This window comes from Lampetra planeri, chromosome 6 (genome assembly GCF_965212315.1).
Source record: "Lampetra planeri chromosome 6, kcLamPlan1.2.h2, whole genome shotgun sequence".
NCBI classification, from domain to species: Eukaryota; Metazoa; Chordata; class Hyperoartia; order Petromyzontiformes; family Petromyzontidae; genus Lampetra; species Lampetra planeri.
The window spans coordinates 9251664-9271838 of NC_136112.1; the positions used below are offsets into that span (position 1 = coordinate 9251664).

A 20175-nucleotide genomic window follows, 5' to 3' on the forward strand; every position below is an offset into this window, starting at 1 on the left:
AGTTAGCCTGTCAGGAGAGGGCGAGTGAGTTTAGGTGAGTGTGAGGAAGTTCAGGTGAGTGTGAATTAACCCGTCGGCTGAGTTTGGTCAGCTTACCGAGAGAATGCATGAACACACGTCGGCACTTTCACTGTGGTTTGGTCCCTGGTGACCGATTTGGAGTAGACTGGTAACGTGTGTGTACGTGCATTTATCTACTCATGCGTGCGTGTGTGTATTTGAATGTCTGTGTACTTGCTGAGCAAATGAATGTCGGTGAGATTGATGATTTTTTTTCTTCTAAATTGACTTTGGCTAAGAAATTTGAAAAGTTACTTTCCTCAATATAAGCTGTCTAAGACATCTAGACGATCGTGCCGGAGCGACTGATGTGAATTCTAATAATCTTCTTGGTTCTTTCGGTAAAGTCACGAAGAAGGGAAATAATAAAATAATAAAAATAAAACATAATAAAATAATTCTCACGGCGTTTCGGCCACAATGCAAGCAGCCGTCCTCAGGTGAAGAACAGGTCTTTCGGAAAGACAGCGTCCAACAGACCTGTTCTTCACCTGAGGATGGCTGCTTGCGTTGTGGCCGAAACGTCGTGAGAATCGGAAAGACAGCGTCCGACAGACCTGTTCTTCACCTGAGGACGACTGCTTGCGTTGTGGCCGAAACGTCGTGAGAATTATTTTATTATGTTTTATTTTTATTATTTTATTATTTCTCTTCTACGTGACTTTACCAAAAGAACCAAGAAGATGAATCCCTGCAGTCACGAAAGCTTTAAATCGGAATTCTAATAATGTTCGAGAGGGACTTAAAAGCAGTGATTTGGAACAAATATAATTGAGTTTATGAGCAGCACATTTGAATTTGTGCAAGTGTAATTGATATGCAAAATGAAGCACGGTAAACTCAACTTCTTGGTTGGCCTCACCAATATTTAGGAAATCAGTTAAATAAGTGTGTTTGTTGGACCCAGAGTATTTGTGATAACATTAAATTGTTATGATCGGTAACACTATTCTATATGGACTCCTTAATAATTATAACCACTCTTCCGATTGTTGCATATAAACATGTACACAAACTGAACAACAAATGTTACATGACGGATATTTAATTGTTTTTATTGCGACTCAACACGAGCCCAGTACAGAGCACGGGGGGGGAGGTGGGGAACAGAAACTGTGCGAGCAAAAACCCGAGATCGGCGGCGCCATGGCGTTACGAACACATGACGAATATTTAGCTTACACAGTGTGACGCTCTTGGAGGAGGAGTTGACGCCATGGATGAGTTCGATTTGCAGTGGTGGGAAATTGGCGATGCACGTCCTCGGAGATGGATCACTGATGTGAGCGTGTGTGCAGGTGCTGGATGGATTGGTAACCTGGGAGGTGATGATGGCTTTTCGAGGCCCTCATCTAGCGATGGATTGATCATTGCTGGTGGTGATGTTGGAAGAATATTTAGCTTACACAGTGTGACGCTCTTGGAGGAGGAGTTGACGCCATGGATGAGTTCGATTTGCAGTGGTGGGAAATTGGCGATGCACGTCCTCGGAGATGGATCACTGATGTGAGCGTGTGTGCAGGTGCTGGATGGATTGGTAACCTGGGAGGTGATGATGGCTTTTCGAGGCCCTCATCTAGCGATGGATTGATCATTGCTGGTGGTGATGTTGGAAGAATATTTAGCTTACACAGTGTGACGCTCTTGGAGGAGGAGTTGACGCCATGGATGAGTTCGATTTGCAGCGGTGGGAAATTGGCGATGCACGTCCTCGGAGATGGATCACTGATGTGAGCGTGTGTGCAGGTGCTGGATGGATTGGTAACCTGGGAGGTGATGATGGCTTTTCGAGGCCCTCATCTAGCGATGGATTGATCATTGCTGGTGGTGATGTTGGAAGAATATTTAGCTTACACAGTGTGACGCTCTTGGAGGAGGAGTTGACGCCATGGATGAGTTCGATTTGCAGTGGTGGGAAATTGGCGATGCACGTCCTCGGAGATGGATCACTGATGTGAGCGTGTGTGCAGGTGCTGGATGGATTGGTAACCTGGGAGGTGATGATGGCTTTTCGAGGCCCTCATCTAGCGATGGATTGATCATTGCTGGTGGTGATGTTGGACGAATATTTAGCTTACACAGTGTGACGCTCTTGGAGGAGGAGTTGACGCCATGGATGAGTTCGATTTGCAGTGGTGGGAAATTGGCGATGCACGTCCTCGGAGATGGATCACTGATGTGAGCGTGTGTGCAGGTGCTGGATGGATTGGTAACCTGGGAGGTGATGATGGCTTTTCGAGGCCCTCATCTAGCGATGGATTGATCATTGCTGATGGTGATGTTGGCTCAGACTGCAAAAAAAAAACTATGACAACATTTCTAGCATCTTAGCGATGCAGCCCAGAGGAGAGGTTGCGCAGCGTTTTATATTTCTGTGGCAGATTTTGACGAAATAAATTTGCACTGAAATGACCGCTGATAGGTTATGTTTTTATTTTCGTTGAGGCCGCCGCCGCCGCTGCTGTTACTGCTGTGGCACCTGGTGTGAAATGATTCTCTAACAGGTCACAGTGGGCATATTTAGTCCTACTTCATCAACGTCAAGGAGCCTATGAGTTCATTAAAAGTCCATTGGTGTGCGTCGCGTGATGGTGAGCTAGCCAGCCACGCCATGAGCTGCCTTTCCCTACAGTGGTGTTTATTTCTTCTTTAAAACTTCTCACTCTCTCCGTGACAGCTTGCATTTCTCGATATAAATTATTTTAAATTGCATTGTTCTTTTTCCCGGTTTATTTTGCTCCTGTTGGCTGCGTGAAGCGGATGTGCCGTTCAGTAAAAGTACCTTCCACACGTATTTGTTGTGAAAAGTGCATGGTCCTCTGTGGTCCCTGAAAGATACTCGAGTTTTCTGTCTACGCCTAGCATTTTACCGAGAGCTTTTGGTCCAGCCAGAGGCTTTGCTCGCGACTGGCAGAATGTGATCCATTTTTGTAGTGACTGCTTCTATTAAGATGCCGGAAAATATTTCCCAATCCTATCCTATTCGCCATGCCATTTTGAAATTTTATTACACTATTACGTGCAATTGTGATATCTTAATTTCGTATTTTTATTTGTGCGGACAAACAAAGCACGGCTGCATTTATTTGGAGGCCGATGCTGTCTATGTGTATTTATTGACATTCATTACCCTGAATGATATTGCTTGTGTTGTTTTTCTTGGAATTTTTTTAGACATGGAGCGATTGCATCGCCCGGAATGGCAAGTAGTGTTCTTCTTAAAGGTCACGTCAGTCGGTAAACTGGAATGAAAGATAAATGTTACAGGAATGGAAAGATATCTTAACGTATAGAAATTTGAGAACATTAGCATTGTCTTGAAGTCGCCTTGTGGGGCGTCTCCCTAAGCAAGGGCAACGTGTTGGAGGTCATTAAAACTCAAAATTGGTGTCGTCTTGCCACAGGCTGCTTAAAAAAAACGACAGGCACAACAAGCTATCGATTCATTGATGAAAATCAATCTTTTACGCTCTTAATACATGTGTCCAATCGGCGGGTGTTAAGAATCGATGTTTTATGACTCGTATGGGTTTGTCGTTGATCCCTGTGCTCATCTTTCTGTCTCAGTGTCATTTCAAGCGCGCGCCTCCGCACGCTTTGGGATTTTTTCAGTTATTGTTCCATTATATTTGTCAATGTCCATCTTTTTGATCCGTACGTCATCGCAGGTGATATACCGCCGACTATAAACGTTAATCTACAAGTATTTTGCTTTTCATTATCGAGTTCAGTTATCCAAGAGCACTCTAACCTGCTCTCATCTGCTTTAATTTAATTCTGTTTAATCTCAGCCTGCCTTCAATAGCTGCCCGAGGTGTAAACACTCTGTCGCTACAGCAGACGCGGTGCGAGATGTTAACTACCACGTTTGGTATACAGGAGGTTGTGGGTTCGATCCAGACCCTGATGCCTGTATATTTGGAGTTTGAATGTCCTCCCTGTGGTCATGTGGAGTTTTCTCTGGAACCTCTGGTTTTCCCTTTCACATTTATAAACATATTTTTCGAGTATTTGGCTGCTATAATTATCCACACCATAAACCACAGCTTTACAGCTCAGTGGGCCTTACCTGGTAAAATAAAACATGGTTTAGTTTAGACACATTTGATCGTTTGGCAAACTTGTTGGATGTGACTTTTGTGTTGTGCATATTTATCTTGAGACCAGCTTTTCTGCCTTCGTTATGTTCTTCAATCATATTCTGTAGTTACTTTCCATTGACTATTATAATCACAATGTCATCAGCAATTCTGAGATGATTTAATATTCTTGGTTCTTTCGGTAAAGTCATGTAAATAAAAAATAAAAAATAATGAAAAAAAAATAAAAGCAAAAAACCCACGACGTTTCGATCGCAAACTCAAGCCGTCTTCATCAGGCGGAGAGAAAAGAGGGCAAGCCTCCGAATGCAACTGCTTATCAGGGTTTCCAAAGTGAGTGGGCGGGGGACGAGAGTTGGAGGAGGAGAGCTTGTGCAGCGTGAACAGCATGGGCGGGGCAGCCAGTCAGACAATGGGGGGGAGGAAGGGGGTAGAGACAGGGGGAGAGAGAGGGGGGTAGAGACAGGGGGAGAGAGAGGGGGGTAGAGAGAGGGGGAGAGAGAGGGGGGGTAGAGACAGGGGGAGAGAGAGGGGGGTAGAGACAGGGGGAGAGAGAGGGGGGTAGAGACAGGGGGAGAGAGAGGGGGGTAGAGATAGGGGGAGAGAGAGGGGGGTAGAGACAGGGGGAGAGAGAGGGGGGTAGAGAGAGGGGGAGAGAGGGGGGTAGAGATAGGGGGAGAGAGAGGGGGGTAGAGATAGGGGGAGAGAGAGGGAGGTAGAGACAGGGGGAGAGAGAGGGGGGTAGAGATAGAGGTGGAGCTGAAGGCGAGGGCGCAGTCCAAGTGTGTTCGACAATGGGGGGAGGAAGAGGGTAGAGATAGGGGGGAGAGAGGGGGGGTAGAGAGAGGGGGGGGGGTAGAGATAGGGGTAGAGAGGGGGGGTAGAGATGGGGGGGGGGCATTGCACCTCGCTACACACCTCCACACTGCTGACGGTAGAGGTTGACAATAAAACACAAATCAAGTCATGACCCAAAGTGGTTGGTGACATCTTTCCAATGATTGCTGAGTTTAAAACCGTCGTCTCGGTTGAAATTGTGTCTGTGTCTGTATATATGGATGGCTTCGTGAACGAATCTTTGTTGATAGCCAGTCGGCTTGCAAAGTACCATCGTCTTAGAGAAATGATTTAATACTTTACATTTTTCAGCCCTTCAGCAATCACATTTTTGGGGGGAAAAAATAATCTTCTGATGCCGCTCTGAATAACTTTGGCAATAGTGCATATTCATGTCTGAGTCTGTTTAATGTCTCGGTGTGTCTTTTTTACTACTACTACAATTTTTATCATTACTACTACTACTATTTTTCCATTTAGGACTTGGTTTGTGAATTTGAATGTCTGCATACATTTCCACTGAGCAAAATGCCTTTTTAAATCTTTTATATTAAGTTCGCTTGCTTGCTTAGGACCGTGCAAATCTTTCGGTCGTTTTTTAACCCACTTCCCGTGATCCAATCGAGCTGACATTTTGCCCCCAGACTCGTTGTGCGTGACAATGCATTTTCGTGAAAAAAAATCCAAAATTTGACACTGTTTAGGGAAAAAAAATATATATTTAATTACCAATTGTTTAATGCTGCCAGACAATCATCTGACCCATAGGTGGCAGCCATCTCAAGCCAGAGGACGAGAGGACTCTAGCCGCCCCGATGCCACGCATATAAAGGATTTATAGTGAAAAACGGGTTTACTTGTTATTATTTACAAAGGGTAGGCACAATGGTATGGGTAAACTCACGAGGATCTTCAGAATCTGATCGATAATGTTCCTGGTAGCTGCTCATGAGGCTGTTTGGCCTCTACATTTTTGGCTATTCTGTTCCCAGTCACGTTCTTGAATATTTTATTTATTGTTCGGCAGGTTCTGCGTCATATAGAACACTAGCTTTACTACCCGGCTTCGCCCGGGACTTGGATTAACGACGCCCAGCCGCCTTTGTCTCCCCAGTGGCGATGTTCACACACCACACCAGTTACTCATTTGAAGCTGAGTCGACCTAAGGGAGGCCCAGGACCGGTTAAAATAATCGTCACCGGTGGTGGCCGTGAGCGGGAATCGAACTCTGGTCGCCGGGTTCGTAGCGCAGCGTGCTAACCGCTACAATACAATGCGTTACGCTTCCACATGCGCGGGTCACGTGACAGATTTGCCGTCACAGTTCACTTGCCGTGCAAAACATATATGCATTATTGTCGGGAAGTACGCTAAACATTTTGAACAGACACACAATCACAACTTTGCCTTTTATATATAGAGATTTTTAAAAGTAAGAGGACTGGACTGGACGGGATTTGTCACTATAAGGGATGCTGGCTCGTGGTAAAGATTAACTGTGTCGTCAGTGACACCCAGAGTAGGTAACACGCCCCCAGAGGACATCCCACCATCCTCCCCGGAGACGGAGCGATGGGATCAGCTCGTGTGTAGGAGAGTTCGATGGATTGTTGTGTCGCGAGACTGTGAGAGATGGCGACGGCTTGGATAGGCCACAATCCTGCATCGATACTTCCTGGCTGCCGTTGATACATTGTCCTTAGTTCACTTGACTCCTGCCAGCCACTGGAAGGGCGACAGTGCACCAATTTGTGGGAAAAAAATAGAATCGCAATGACAAATCGTGATAATTATTTGTGTTGTGAGGGTGTGCGAGTCGTTACAAGGCAATGGAAGCACTTGCAGTGAGGCCTTCTGCTCAGACAAGTTTGGATGATTATGCTAAATGCACCGTCGTCTGTGACTCGACTTGTCGTTGCAAATAAATGCTCCCAATGTAGAAAATGGGGGAAGGTGGATCCATCGGGTCTCATGGCTGGTTATGACGTAACCTTCGTGTTTATCTTTTTTTTTCTATGTGCGGCATGGCGTGTTCTCACAACGCTGTTGTGTGTGGCCTTGTCATGTGCTTGTTTCTTCTGTGCATCTGTTTGGAGAGGTCACCTTTGCGTAAATTTTAGTGTGTGGGTACGATCGTGTGTGGGTATGTGTGCACGACCCCTTCTGTGTGCGGGTGTGTGTGTGCTCATCTATGTGGGTATGTTGTGTACGTGCGCATCTGTGGGTGTGTGTGTATGGCTATATGTAGGCTTGTTTGTGTGTGGGTATCTGTCCACGTGCATGTGTGGGTTGGTGCACTTGTCTTATGTTTGCATAATAAGTGCTGGCAACACCCCTTGCCGAAAAAGTCTGTTAAAGGCTATTCGAGGATCTTTTTCTTGATTGTTGGGTGTGTGTATATATGTAGTGGGTTCAACTGAGTCGCATACGTACTTCTTGGAGGCATACTTATTGACACCAACAGATAACACAAAGGGGTTACTGCCCCTTTAACAGATTAGCTATGGTGGTGGACCACCAGGCTAACTACGCTACTTACTGAGAGTAGCTACAACGGACAGGACCCTGGCTTTGGTCCTCGTCCACGTGTTGGTGACTTCTTCTTGGACGTAGAACGTAGATCTTCAGGTGACGGCAGCAACGCTGAACCCCGGTCCCTGGTGGGGACCCGGTTTATATCCTGCTGGGTCGTGGCTGGCCCCGCCCTTGGCCACGACCACCTTCGAGAAACCTCTTTGTCGTTTCTCGACCCTTCCTGTAGGATCTCACCCCGACACGTGACCACCCCCAAGCCCCCACCTGGAGCCCCTGTGTAGATCTTACTGGTCACGTGCCTTCTAGGTTCAACCAGAGTGCCATGGCCTAGGGCAACCTCATCCCATGGCTGACACTCACACTCCCTCCTGTAGGAGTCAGCACTGCATGCCACGCGTGGTGCCACTGCGCTATTCCAGCGCTCACCAAGCCCCTTCTAGGGCTGGTACTACACCCACCTATGGGGTGTCCGCGATGACAATGCATCGCACGCCGTGCCTCGCTAGAGCCGGCATTACACGGTGACATTCACGATGTTGCTACATACGTGAAGTCCGCAATGCGAGTACATCGCACGCCGTGGCCCGCTCGGGCTGGCACCACACGGTGACATCCGCGATGTCACTACATATACATAAACGTGGGTGTGTGTTTCTATGTGACTGAGGAGCGATGTTGGTGCATGTTCCGGTCATTTCAGTCAGTCAACCCATGACACCTGGGTCTGTTCCGTGACCTCCTGCCAGCGGGCCTTCGATACTTAACGCGGCCTCAAATTGCACCAAGCAAGGCACAGGCGCTGTGGTGAATGGCGGTTGTTGTTGGGGAGCGATATTGCAGTGGTTTGCACCTCCTGCTATGGACTAACATCGGTGGCACGCGATATCTGAAGCTGTCCTGGGTTTCCCTCATGTCAATTCATTCTTAAATGAGTATCTCATGTGCAGTGAGTGCTGAACAGCAGTACTGGGAATACACAATAGCCGGGCATGGTACCAGGCACACCACCCCTCTGAGCACCATGTCAGCCTTTATAGATGTGCACTATGAGCACTTGCCACAGCCATCTGTATGGCTATACAGGGATATTTATTTTTGTGTTTATTATTGTCTAAGAGATTCATTATTTTGTGCTTGTGGGTTCAAAGGAGGTCTGGCACATGCCAAGGTAGCTGCCTCCAAACACTTCGCTTGTGCAAATAAAATGTATTCACACTTCGAATAACCAATAAAAAAGGTTATAAAATAAATCGGCAATGATGTCGTAAAATATTAATACAGGACCTCAAACACGTGAGCGATGGCTATTTCAATTTTTGCCCCTGTATGCAATATAATGGAATAATGTGAAACAATGTGAATCTATATTCAAGCCTAGACTGCGAGATGAGATATGGAGATGGAGGGAGATGATTGACTCTAGCTCTGGGGAATAAATCTATCCGGGACGATTGTTTGCGCAAATGCGAAGATAATCTCTACGAGGAATGATTCACTGCGCGGACGGAATCATGCGGGGCCTTGCAGGCGGAGTTGGAGGGAATAGATTTTAATGAGGGCGGTAATAAGATGGGAAGGTTAAATAAATAAATAACGTGCCAAATTTTAATGCCACTCTGCGTGACTCCCGTGTTGAAGCGACCCCACGTGGCATCGTCGGCGTGAACCGGCACGCGCTGCCGTCGTGCCCTTGGGTGACCCCTGACCCCTAGGGCACCCTGGTGTTGTGAGCAGCTGAAGAATTTGCCCCATACTCGTCAGCGGTGTTCATTTAGTTGGCCTTTAAAATATATATAATAATGTAGTTTTAATCTCGTCGACGTAATTTCTTGTCAAGGCTCGGTCTGCGAATGTTGCAATTGTCTTTGTCTCGTGGAGGAAAGCAGTCGAACATTGAGTGCGCGCTCTAAGTTGTGAAATGTTGGCCATGTTCATTCCCTCAGTTGTCGTTGACGAATATTAAAACCGCTTCGTAGACGAATATTTTTGTCACTGATTTCGTAAATGAGCACTCTCCGTCAGCCGCCCAATTAAATGCTTTGTCATTGGACGCTTAGTGGAGTGGATAAGCATTGAGTAGAGGGATGTTTTAGAGTTTTGGAGAACTGTTTGTAATTACCAATGTGCAATTATTATATAGGGGTCATGTCATGAGACAGAGAAATGTCTATTTGAAACTTCTGCAGTGAGTGCGGTGTGCATCACAGAACTATTTCTAAAGTATCTCCATTGGACTTAATTCTCCACACTCCTGCAACATTTTTCATAACCCTTTAAAGGAGAGTTCATCACATGGCAATAACACAGATTCCCCCCCCCCCTTTTTGGAATAAAGTTTTTTGTTTATATACACAGTGAACCGCTTGTGCAATCATTGGTGCCCAGTCTGACACGGCAGTTGTTATCATCATCATCGTCATCATCGTCGTCAGTCATGACCATCTTCATGAACCATTCTCGGTCTACCAGTTTTACCATTTAATCTCATCTACACTGTGTTCAACCGCTACATTCTAGGTCAAAACAACACACACCCACTCCACTCAACCACCACACATTGTAGGTCACAGCAATTCTCTCTGCTTCTTTCCTCTTGCTGCTCAACTTTAAAATGACCTTCCATTGCCTATTTTGTTACTGGCTCCTTGGTGCGTTTTTGCCTTTTCTATAAGATAAGTGTCAATCAAAAGTGGGGGTTATGCTCTCCAATGTTGGAGTCTCGAGCGAGGTTTGGTAATGTGAGAAAAAACATGTTGAGTTCTATGATTTCATCACAGGGAAGCACAGTGGATCAAATTCACTCGGTGGAGTATTTATTTACACGATCTAACCCCCCAAAAAAACCTCTTACGGATAATATTGGTCGCGAAAACCTACGTGTTAAGTTCACTCCGTGTAACTTGGAGCAAAGTTGAAAGGGTGTGGCGGGGGGGAAGAGGTACGGTGGTGGGCGAGGGGGAGTGTGGTGGGGTGGTGTGGGAACTTGAAGGCAAGACCGGCTTTGTGCGTAATTAGTACTTCTTGCTGGCTCACCTGTCCATATGATTAAAAACATATTCATTAGAATGTCAGGCTCATGAAGTAGTGTTTGCTACTCGCATGCAATAATTATTTGTGAGCGTGTAAGAAGGTGCAAGTTAATTAAACATGCCCGTAAGACGCCTTGTGATATTACAAACGCATGCCGTTGAGCTCCTACAAGTACGCACATTATTTGTGTACGGTGCTGTCGTCTCAATCAGGCAGCAAATGATTGGCCTTCTTGGTTCTTTCGGTAAAGTCACGTAGAAGGGAAGTAATACAATAATAAAAATAAAACATAATAAAATAATTCTCACGACGTTTCGGCCACAACGCAAGCAGCCGTCCTCAGGTGAATTCAGACGCTGTCTCCCCGACAGACCTGGTCTTCACCTGAGGACGGCTGCTTGCGTTGTGGCCGAAACGTCGTGAGAATTATTTTATTATGTTTTATTTTTATTATTTTATTACTTCCCTTCTACGTGACTTTACCGAAAGAACCAAGAAAATGAATCCCTGCAGTCACGAAAGCTTTAAATCGAAAAAAAAATGATTGGCCCTTAGTCATTTCAGAATGCGGTGCTCTTATATTTAGCAGTGTGTTCATATATAAATATGTGGAAGAGTGTAATGGTATATATATAAAGGTACGTTATAATCTGGCAATCGTGGAGTTGTGCCCTCGCTCTGTGCTAACACATTTAATTGTTTTATTGTTTATCTAACTTGTTTCCGTGTTAATTTGTTACACAACTAGTAGTGTCTTACAATATTAGGGTGTTACTGATTCAAAGACACTGGGATTCAGGAGATGAGACAATATCTAATCTTATTTCCATTGCATTGCCGTCTATTACTTTCTCAACATTTTCTCATTATTGGAATGACAATGTGAAACGAACCCACTTTAAGTCTGTGGCTCATACCATCCAGACTTTTGTTAGTAATTTTATTTACCGTTCTTTTTTACAATTTTATTCACGGTGCAATTGTATGGGCATCATGTCTTGACATATATTTAAAAAAAAATCCTATTCAAAATCTCTCTTGAGAAGTGTGGCCGGCATGAGATTTTCACAGAACCTCTTCCGAAAAACCCTTCAGTAGGGGAGCGGGGGGGGGGTCTTCCCCCGCACACACTCTGCTGTGAGATCGATGTTTGTCACGTGTTGTAAAACTGATATTAAAAATTATCAGCGCTGGAATTTATCCAAATTAACAAGATGGTTGTTTGAACAGCCATTGGGGACTATACTGAGCCCATCAAATGTCTACACTTGAGAAACCGGTCTAATCACAGGCAGTGGCTGAAACCCAAATTAGAATTCAGCCTCTCAGTGGTGTCGACTCAGCGTTCTGATCTTCCACACCTGTTCACCTCATAGTGACACGTGTTTCCTGATTTTGACCACATTCAGAAAGTGAACTATTAATCTGTAATAAAAAAAAAAGTCTCAACTTGCCAGCTGGGTGGTAAATTCAGGGCACTTCAGCATGCTCCTATGCATTCATCATGCAGATTACTGCGGCAACGTTTGTCGTGAAAACGGCGCTTGATCACACGTTTTCCCGATGATCATTTTACCAAGATGTGTCACTGCAATTGATCCTTAGTACCCGCATGCTTTTTCCAGGAGAGGCTGCATGCTAATTGCTCGTCCGTCTCAGTGCTCAATGCTGCTTGTGTCCACCTCTCGTACATTAAAGCAGGGCACGCACACTCCCTGGGGCTAGTTGCCCGAGACAGCAGCAGGCAGGATAAAAACTGCTCGTTCTGAAAAATGTTCCGGCTTTGTTCATATTGATTATTGGAGATGTTTGCATGGGTGTAATATGTGTGTGTGTGTCTGCCAAACCGTAAACAAACTAGACAGGTCCATATAAAATATGTTACATTGTTCGTGCTTCTTTATGTTGGGTTTTAAGACGTTGAGAGAAATAGATTATGCAGGAGGGTATGGCACAAAATAAGAAGTAATCAACTCTGGTGTACAAGTAGCAGTGTGATGGATCACAGTCTGGGAGAACCATGAGACATGGTGTCCACGTATAGGGAGGCTGTGGATTGATATCATTAATTTACACTTTATGTATATAAACGCAGTGCTTATTTCTGCCAGAACAATGGAGAATGTTGTGCTGGGAATTATATTGGCATCGAGACATCCATCTTGCCTAATTTTGTCCTCATGATACTGCAGTGGAATGTGCTTTGATGTGCACCTTATTTTGTATATAGCTGTTCATAGGATTATAGAAATATAGGAAATGGTAATATATGATTATTATACTCTAGTGGTAGGGCCTTATGCCAATAATCTTTACTCCAAGCCAGCCGATGAATAATTTTGGAAAATATCGAGTGAGAAGCTTTCCATTTTCTTAATGTAAATGTCATTTTGGTTTTAGTGTCCCCACTTCTCTACAAATGGTCCGAAGACTTTGATTTTGGCAAGGTTGATTTTAAGTCCATTACACCACTCGTTTGCACGAGCGAGTGGCTGACCTCACTTGGATCCATATTCGACTTAAAATCCATATTTTGAAAAATGGTGTTAAAAGGACCTGGAATGTGATGTGAGTTTGGAGGTGGGATGTAGTGAAAAATATACGCCTTCCATCGCCCCCTTCATTAAAAGCATGCGATAACTTTCTTAATCATCCTGTTTGTGTTTGGCTTTTTCGCAACTCTCATTGCCCTCCCGGGTAATTTGAACTCTGTAAAGTGTGTCGTCTGTGTTATTGCCTTCAGTACCATCTACAAATGGGGAGAAAGAAATATCACAGTCAGTTTGGACATTTTAAAAATAAGTGAATTAAAATACAAACTGAAGTGCAATTCTTCCGTTGAAATGAAATAAGCTTTTATGAACAGTTGGTGTAATGTTTTTTAAACTACGCCTGCAATCCAGAGGTCATGGGTTTGATTCAACCTCCTGACGTTGCAGTTGAAACATTGGGCAAGTTTATTAAACCTCCGCACCTTTTCGTCCAGCATAAATGGGTACTCCCACAGTTAATCGATCGGCGGGTCGTGGGTGGTGGGGTAAAGTGTGGGTACCCTCACCACTTTCAAGGCATCTGGCCAGTGGAGAAGAGTAGACCAACATACTCTCCAGAGGGACTCTCTGGAGCTTCCCCTAGTGCTAGCCCTTCAGCCAGCAGTGGCATGAGCAAGCAATTGCAGGGGCTGCACCTTTACATTTTACTTAGAGGTTACGCATGCAAGAAAAAACAAACATAAGCCTACATTTTTACAAATTGTATCTCTCTGACGGAATTGTAAATAAAGGTGTTAATTAACACAGAAATTGTCATTTCATGGGAGAAAACCATAACAATCATGCCATTTATATTTAATTATTGTAGCCAGCTGTTTAATACAGCACTGAAAGCAAAATCTTCGAGTTTGCAAAAGTTATTTTTGTATAACAGGCACCTTTTCTCTGAACTCTATTTTTCCTGATTTTTGTAAGAAGAGTGTACAAATTGAAATTCACAAGCCAGTCAGGGCCAGACCTGCATTGAAGACTTTGCGAGCGACCCATCCGTGAGACCTTCACATTCCACTTGGACGTTCGCCGTGGATAGGACCCGACACGTAACTAATTGCCAATTTTGTTAATTTCGTCTTCTATCGATTTCCTACACCGGAAACCCATTCAGGCTTCGTAAGTATTGATGACATGGCCATTCGTTTATTTTTTTTATTAACGGGATTGTTTTTTTTATTAGCTCTGTTTAGATACATTTCATTTCAACAAACATACAATCTCTATCTACTTGTGAAGTTCTGTTGTACGAGATTGCTACCCAAAACCGTCGGCGAGGATTGACAGTACTGTTCCTGACACCTTAGGCCATTTGCATCCTCAAATTAGTAAACTGGACCATTGCTTCCAAGAGAACATGTGACACGTAAATTGATGATGTGACATTTAACAATCGGTTATTGCTTTGGATTCAACACAGACTGAAACTGGGTCAGAGATTCTGAGCCCACTTAGGCTGTGGGGATGTGACCTCATAAACCTCTTAGTTGCTCTGTTGTGCTTGCCGATTAACATACAAGAGCAATGCACACTACATGTTGCCTGGCCCTAAGATAAGAGAAATAGTGGTTAGCATACTATGCTTCAAAACCTGGTGACCCGAGTCTGGTTCCCGGGCCATGGCTAACATCGGTGGCGAGAGATATCTGAACCGATCCCGGGGACTCTCACTTTATCTATCCACACTGGCCAACGTGGCATAGGGAGACCTTTATCCAGCAGTGGATTGACAATTGGCTCGGATATTTACAATGCATGGTGTGTTAACACGTGGCGCAAATCGATGAATCGATTAAATGTTTTCTCATGGTCACGGCACACACATTGAACTGTGCATGTTAAAATCTATTGTTTGTGATTTATTAAAAACTGTATACAAAATATACACACTACATGAAAACAATTGTCGAGACTTTAATTCAGGCTAATGGTTTCAACAAAAAAGTATGAGTGAGACAAAAAACGAGGAACAAAATAATCGGAAAAAAATACAAGAATAATGGATTCTTTAATTGAATTAGAACGAGGCACCACGGTGGCGAGATGTTAACTCCCTCGCCTGGTATGAAAAAAGTCGCGGGTTCATTCCCGATCCTAATACTTGTATATTTGTAGTTTGCATGTTCTCCTCGTGGTTACGTGGATGTTTCTCCAAGTCCTCCAGTTATTCCCTCCACATTTAGAAACAACATGTGTTTGGAGTATTTGGCTGCTATAAATTCCCACGTAATAAGCCACTATCACTTGTGGCCAGGTTGCTTCTGAAATGGAGCTACATAGCTCAGTGGGCCTTACCTGGTAAAATAAAAAATAGTAGTAGTAGCTTAATCGTGGCATTCGTTTGGTGCGCAAAAGTGTTATATTCCTAATGTTTTAATTGGTCAACGTTGATAGATGTGGCAAGCCTAACAGTGGGCAGCATGTGCATTCTGAAGTTGAAATGTTGCCGTGGGTCACTTGACTCCTCTCTCACAGCCGTTACCCATTAGCCGCTCAAGGCCACCGAGGAGGAGTGGCTTTGTGATGTTGACGCATGCCTCTTAGTCTGGCAATTGTTTAAGTAGAAGAAAGGACCTGGCAGCACAAGGCCAGGATAACGGGTACAGAGGGGTTAATGGCAAACATTTGTGTAGCATGGGCGACAAGGCTGCGCTATACCCTGATGAATGGTCACCTAATGTGCTTCAGGCTGATTCAAGAGTAGAGCTGACTTTACTTTTTAACATCCCACTGTTTTATTTGATTTGCCTTAGTTTTTGGAGGCATTCTGTTTCATCAGCTGCATTCACAGACACTGGGGCGGGGGGGGGGAGCTCAGAGAATAGATTTGCTCGTAATGTCGGCGAGTGATATTTTGAGATAAGAGCATTCCACGTTCCCGTGGGTATTAATTTTTTCATTGCTTTGGTCCTTTGCTCGGTACATCCCTGCGTGTTTTCGAGCACCGTATGTCACGTGGAGTAGAGCAGTGGAATAGTGGCTCGTGCACTGTGCTCACATCGGTGGTGGGTGATACACGAACTGGTCGTGGGCGCACCCTCTTCACCAAACCCACGCTGACCAGCGCGGTGAGGTGTGGCGTGGAGAGGGTCTTTGTCCAGCAATGGATTGATAACGGGCCGTACATGATTTATTATAGCTCCAGCTTTCAGTACGACATTTGGGCCCTCCACTCTCAAAATAGCCCTTATGGGAGACCTGAATGTGTGTGACAGTGGTGATGAGCGGTAGTGTAGCGGTTAGCGCGCTGCGCTATGAACCTGGCGACCCGAGTTCGATTCCCGCTCACGGCTAACACCAGTGACGATTATCTGAACCGGTCCTGGGCCTCCTCTAGGTCGACTCAGCCTTAAATGAGTACCTGGTGCGGTGTGTAAACATCACCACTGGGGAGACAAAGGCGGTCGGGCGTGGTGCTGGCCACCCACCCCCTCGTTCGTGTACCGTTCCGGCCTTCATAGGTGCTCGCTAACAGCACTTGCCCCTACAGTCTGTTAAGGCTATATTTTTGGGGGATCTTTGTTTTTGTACATGTAAGCATCCTGTTTACAAAGTGTTTGACTTTGTGCTGGATTGAATTGGCATGAGTAACACGGGAGTCTTTTTTTTAAATTATGAATGACGTAGAAGCAGTCTGATTCTTTGAAAAGGGAGGTGATTATGTTCTTGGTAATTGTATGCTGAAAATAGTGGGACATGGCATTGTTGGTGGGAATCCATGGAGCAGAGTGGAACATTAATGTGCATTTTTTTTCATATTCAAAATGTCGTACAAAAATATTAATATTCACCTGCAGTGTGCTGTACACTGTGTTGTACATTTCTAAGGTGTGTGTGTATGCATTCATATGTTAGAGATATGTTTTGTTGTTTCTATGTGGAGAGACAGGCTTTTGCTTGCTTATTTATTTATGTGTGTGTTGCTCTATATCCCCTCGATAGTCGAGAAAGATGACTCTTGCAAATAGCCATCTGGCAACACAACATCATTTGTTTAACGGACTTGATATCTGCTGATGAGACCCACCATGTCAAATCTGGTCCATCGTTTTGTCCCCTTGAACAAATGGTACTGGCAAGCGCTGCCGCTTTTGAAGGAGTGAAAATATATTTTATTTTACGTGGATCGATGGGGTTTTTTGAGTGCTTCTTTATTTACCCGTGGTCTTCCATCACAACACAAACAGTAATATTTACAGTATGTCATATTCACACAAAAAGTTGCATTCAAATGTATTGATGGGCAGTTTTTCTCTACAAATGTTTGTGAGCAGTGTGCCGTTTATATGCATTCATATTATTACGTTGATATTCAGGTCTTTTGTGCCATATGTGCATCTTATAGTGGGGGCGTTTCATCAATGAGTGGATGTGCCCATATATAGAAAGTAATTGACTGTATTTCTGCGCAGAGTAGATGCTTTTCACCACACTGGCATTTCACAATGAGACGATTAGAATATGCAACACAGAGCATTAATCAGCGTCTCTTTCATACATCTGTCTCTTCAAGTAAAAAACAAAAATCTTTGTACACGCTCTTAGCCCCACTGCCATTTACAAAATGAAACATGTTATCTGATGATGCGCATTGGAAATGGTGCACAAGCACAAATAACAACAACTTAACACGTGCAGTCAATAACACCGTGGCCTTAAAAAGAAAAACGTGATAGGTGACATATCGGGTAATGGCTTTTATTTATAGCACTTAATTAGCTGTCATAAAGCATAATATAAATAGTTCATGATCACTCTTCCTTGAAGTTCATGGTAAGAGTATAATCCTCAAACGGGGATTCACTCCATTTTTACGTACAGCACAGTAACCATCGACTTGTCATTATCGTCTACCTTAAGGCAATTTTGTCTCATAGATTACCTCTTGGCTCAGTACGAGGGGATTGCCCCAGCCAGTCTTCGAACAGTAATGCGTGTTGAACATGCGCATGTGTTGGAGCATGCCGTTCAACAGTGTGTGGTGTCCCGTGTCTCTGGCGTGTCCTGTCCCTGTGTGCCGTGTTTGTACGCGGAATACGTGCGCTAGTGTCGTGCCGCAGCCTTTGCATTGCTCACACCGAGTGTGCTGTATGCGAGCGGGGAGCGATAGAGTAGCAGCTGTGAACTCAGCGACCCTAGTTCTGTACCCGCTCATGGCGTCCAACACCAGTGACGGATTATCTGAACCCGTCCTGGGTCTTCCCTTAGGTCGACTCAGCCTTAAACGAGTACCTGGTGTTGTGTGTAAACATCACCGTTGGGGAGACAAACGCAGTCGGCCGTGGTGCTGGTCACCCGCCCCGTCGTGTGCCGTGCCGGCTTTCATAGGTGTTACTCGCTAACAGCACTTGCCCCAAAAGTCTGTTAAGGCTATAAGGGGGATCGTTATCTTTGTTGCGCGCATGCCCATCGCCGTTCTTTTGCAGGAGTGCGAGCTGAAGGAGCGGCATCAGGAGAACGTGCGGCTCGGCAAGGAAACAGCCCGGCTCCAGCACCGCACCCAGCAGCATGAGAGGGTGAGGCCAGCACCGCACCGCACCGCACCACATCACTCTGCAAACTGCGTGTCTGTGAATCACAGCTCCTTCGTGATAGCCCCGCGCTATGAGAATGGCGCAAATATTAAATGCACTCAATAATCACATGGTTTCGAATTTGCAATCATATACCACGTGTATATGTTCTACATGTATGCGCCGCACATGTGCATCCGTTTGTATACGCAATCTCTCCTCCTGCCCGACAATACTGCACGCAACACGTTATCAAAACGGCACCTGCGTCTCCCGTGGAGGCCAGCTCGCTGAGACCAGACCACACGGGCTGTCGCCACCGGCACTACATTGTAAATGTGCACGGTTGGCCCATTTTTGTCGATCCACTGCTTCTCCATGCTGGTTGGTGAAGGCATGGAGAATATACAGTAGAGCATAGTAGAGTCCAACAATGGATGTTGCTGAACTGCCCCTGACCGGCTAGAATAGCTGCAGCCTACAGCACCTGATTTATGTGTGGTGGTGGTCGCCCATCCGGACGCTATCCAGGCCCAACTCTTTTTGGCTTCCGAGATCTGATGATAGCGGGTCCAATCCAGGTGCTTTGGTAATTGGCTAACCAATCGTGCGATTTCATCAGCATTAATACTCTCAGATATATTATTTATTCAGTTCCTGTAAGTAATGCGGTCTCACTGTTTCCATTTTGTCCTCTTTCCACTGTTGCTTGATGAATTGCGATGGTTAAAAATGCACAATCTAAGATGCAGGCGGGCAGCTCAGGGATCACCGCTGAGACCCTGGGTTCTAATTTGCCTTTCGCCTGCCTCTGATTTTTAAGTATAGCCATTTCGTGGCCTCAACCCGGTCACCGATGACTGCAACAACAAAAAAGCTCCGCATTAAAAACAAAATGTCCACCTAATTTTGCTATTTTTCAGTTGTGAGAAGTTTGGCTGCTATGCAATGAATTCGTCCTGGTAGCAAGCATGTGGCAAGCGCAGCGCCCTCCAGTCTGAGTAGAGAAGTAAAGAGGTCATTTGAAAGGGGCTCACGAGAAGTGAGCCCCCTTCCGTGGGCCATTCTCTCACACAGCTTGATCCACTGCACTGCCCTAAATCCGAATCGACGTTTAGTAGCACGACGTGGCACCGACAGCACGATTTTCACACAAAAGCAAAAAACGTGACTTATAAAATGCTATTGTGAATGTGACATGTGTGTTTTATGATTGCACCTTAAAAAAAGTAGATCTTACCATTTCTAAGGTAAGGAAGATGCACTGATTATTCCGTTAATGTCGTTTAAGCTCGCAGCAGTTGTATTGAATGGTGTGTGTGTGTAATCATCGTTGTCTTTTGAACTGTGTGTGTTGACCAAAAGGTTGCTTCTTGAATTGATTTGTGATCATGACTCGTAACAATTTATTGCATTGCTACCCATCTGGTATGAATGTAAGTTTTATTGGATTGAACTAAACATCAATGTCAAGACGGTATCCGGAGCATCTGTTTTTTTTAGCGATATCCCCATCGTGACCCTTAATGTAGAGGAATGCCTCCGGCAAAGGGCGA

The 20175-nt window shown here is 44.9% G+C and overlaps 1 protein-coding gene across 4 annotated transcripts in view; it reads left to right on the plus strand.

Moving 5' to 3' along the window:
- The window catches only part of LOC144719507 (RIMS-binding protein 2-like), a 148574-nt gene that overhangs the window by 88514 nt on the left and 39885 nt on the right, over positions 1-20175 (plus strand). For all 4 annotated transcript variants that reach the window (XM_078595495.1, XM_078595497.1, XM_078595494.1 and 1 more), the window contains one exon: positions 18533-18622. In XM_078595495.1, coding sequence (XP_078451621.1) covers positions 18533-18622 — 90 coding nt within the window. The remainder of the gene's footprint in view (positions 1-18532; positions 18623-20175) is intronic.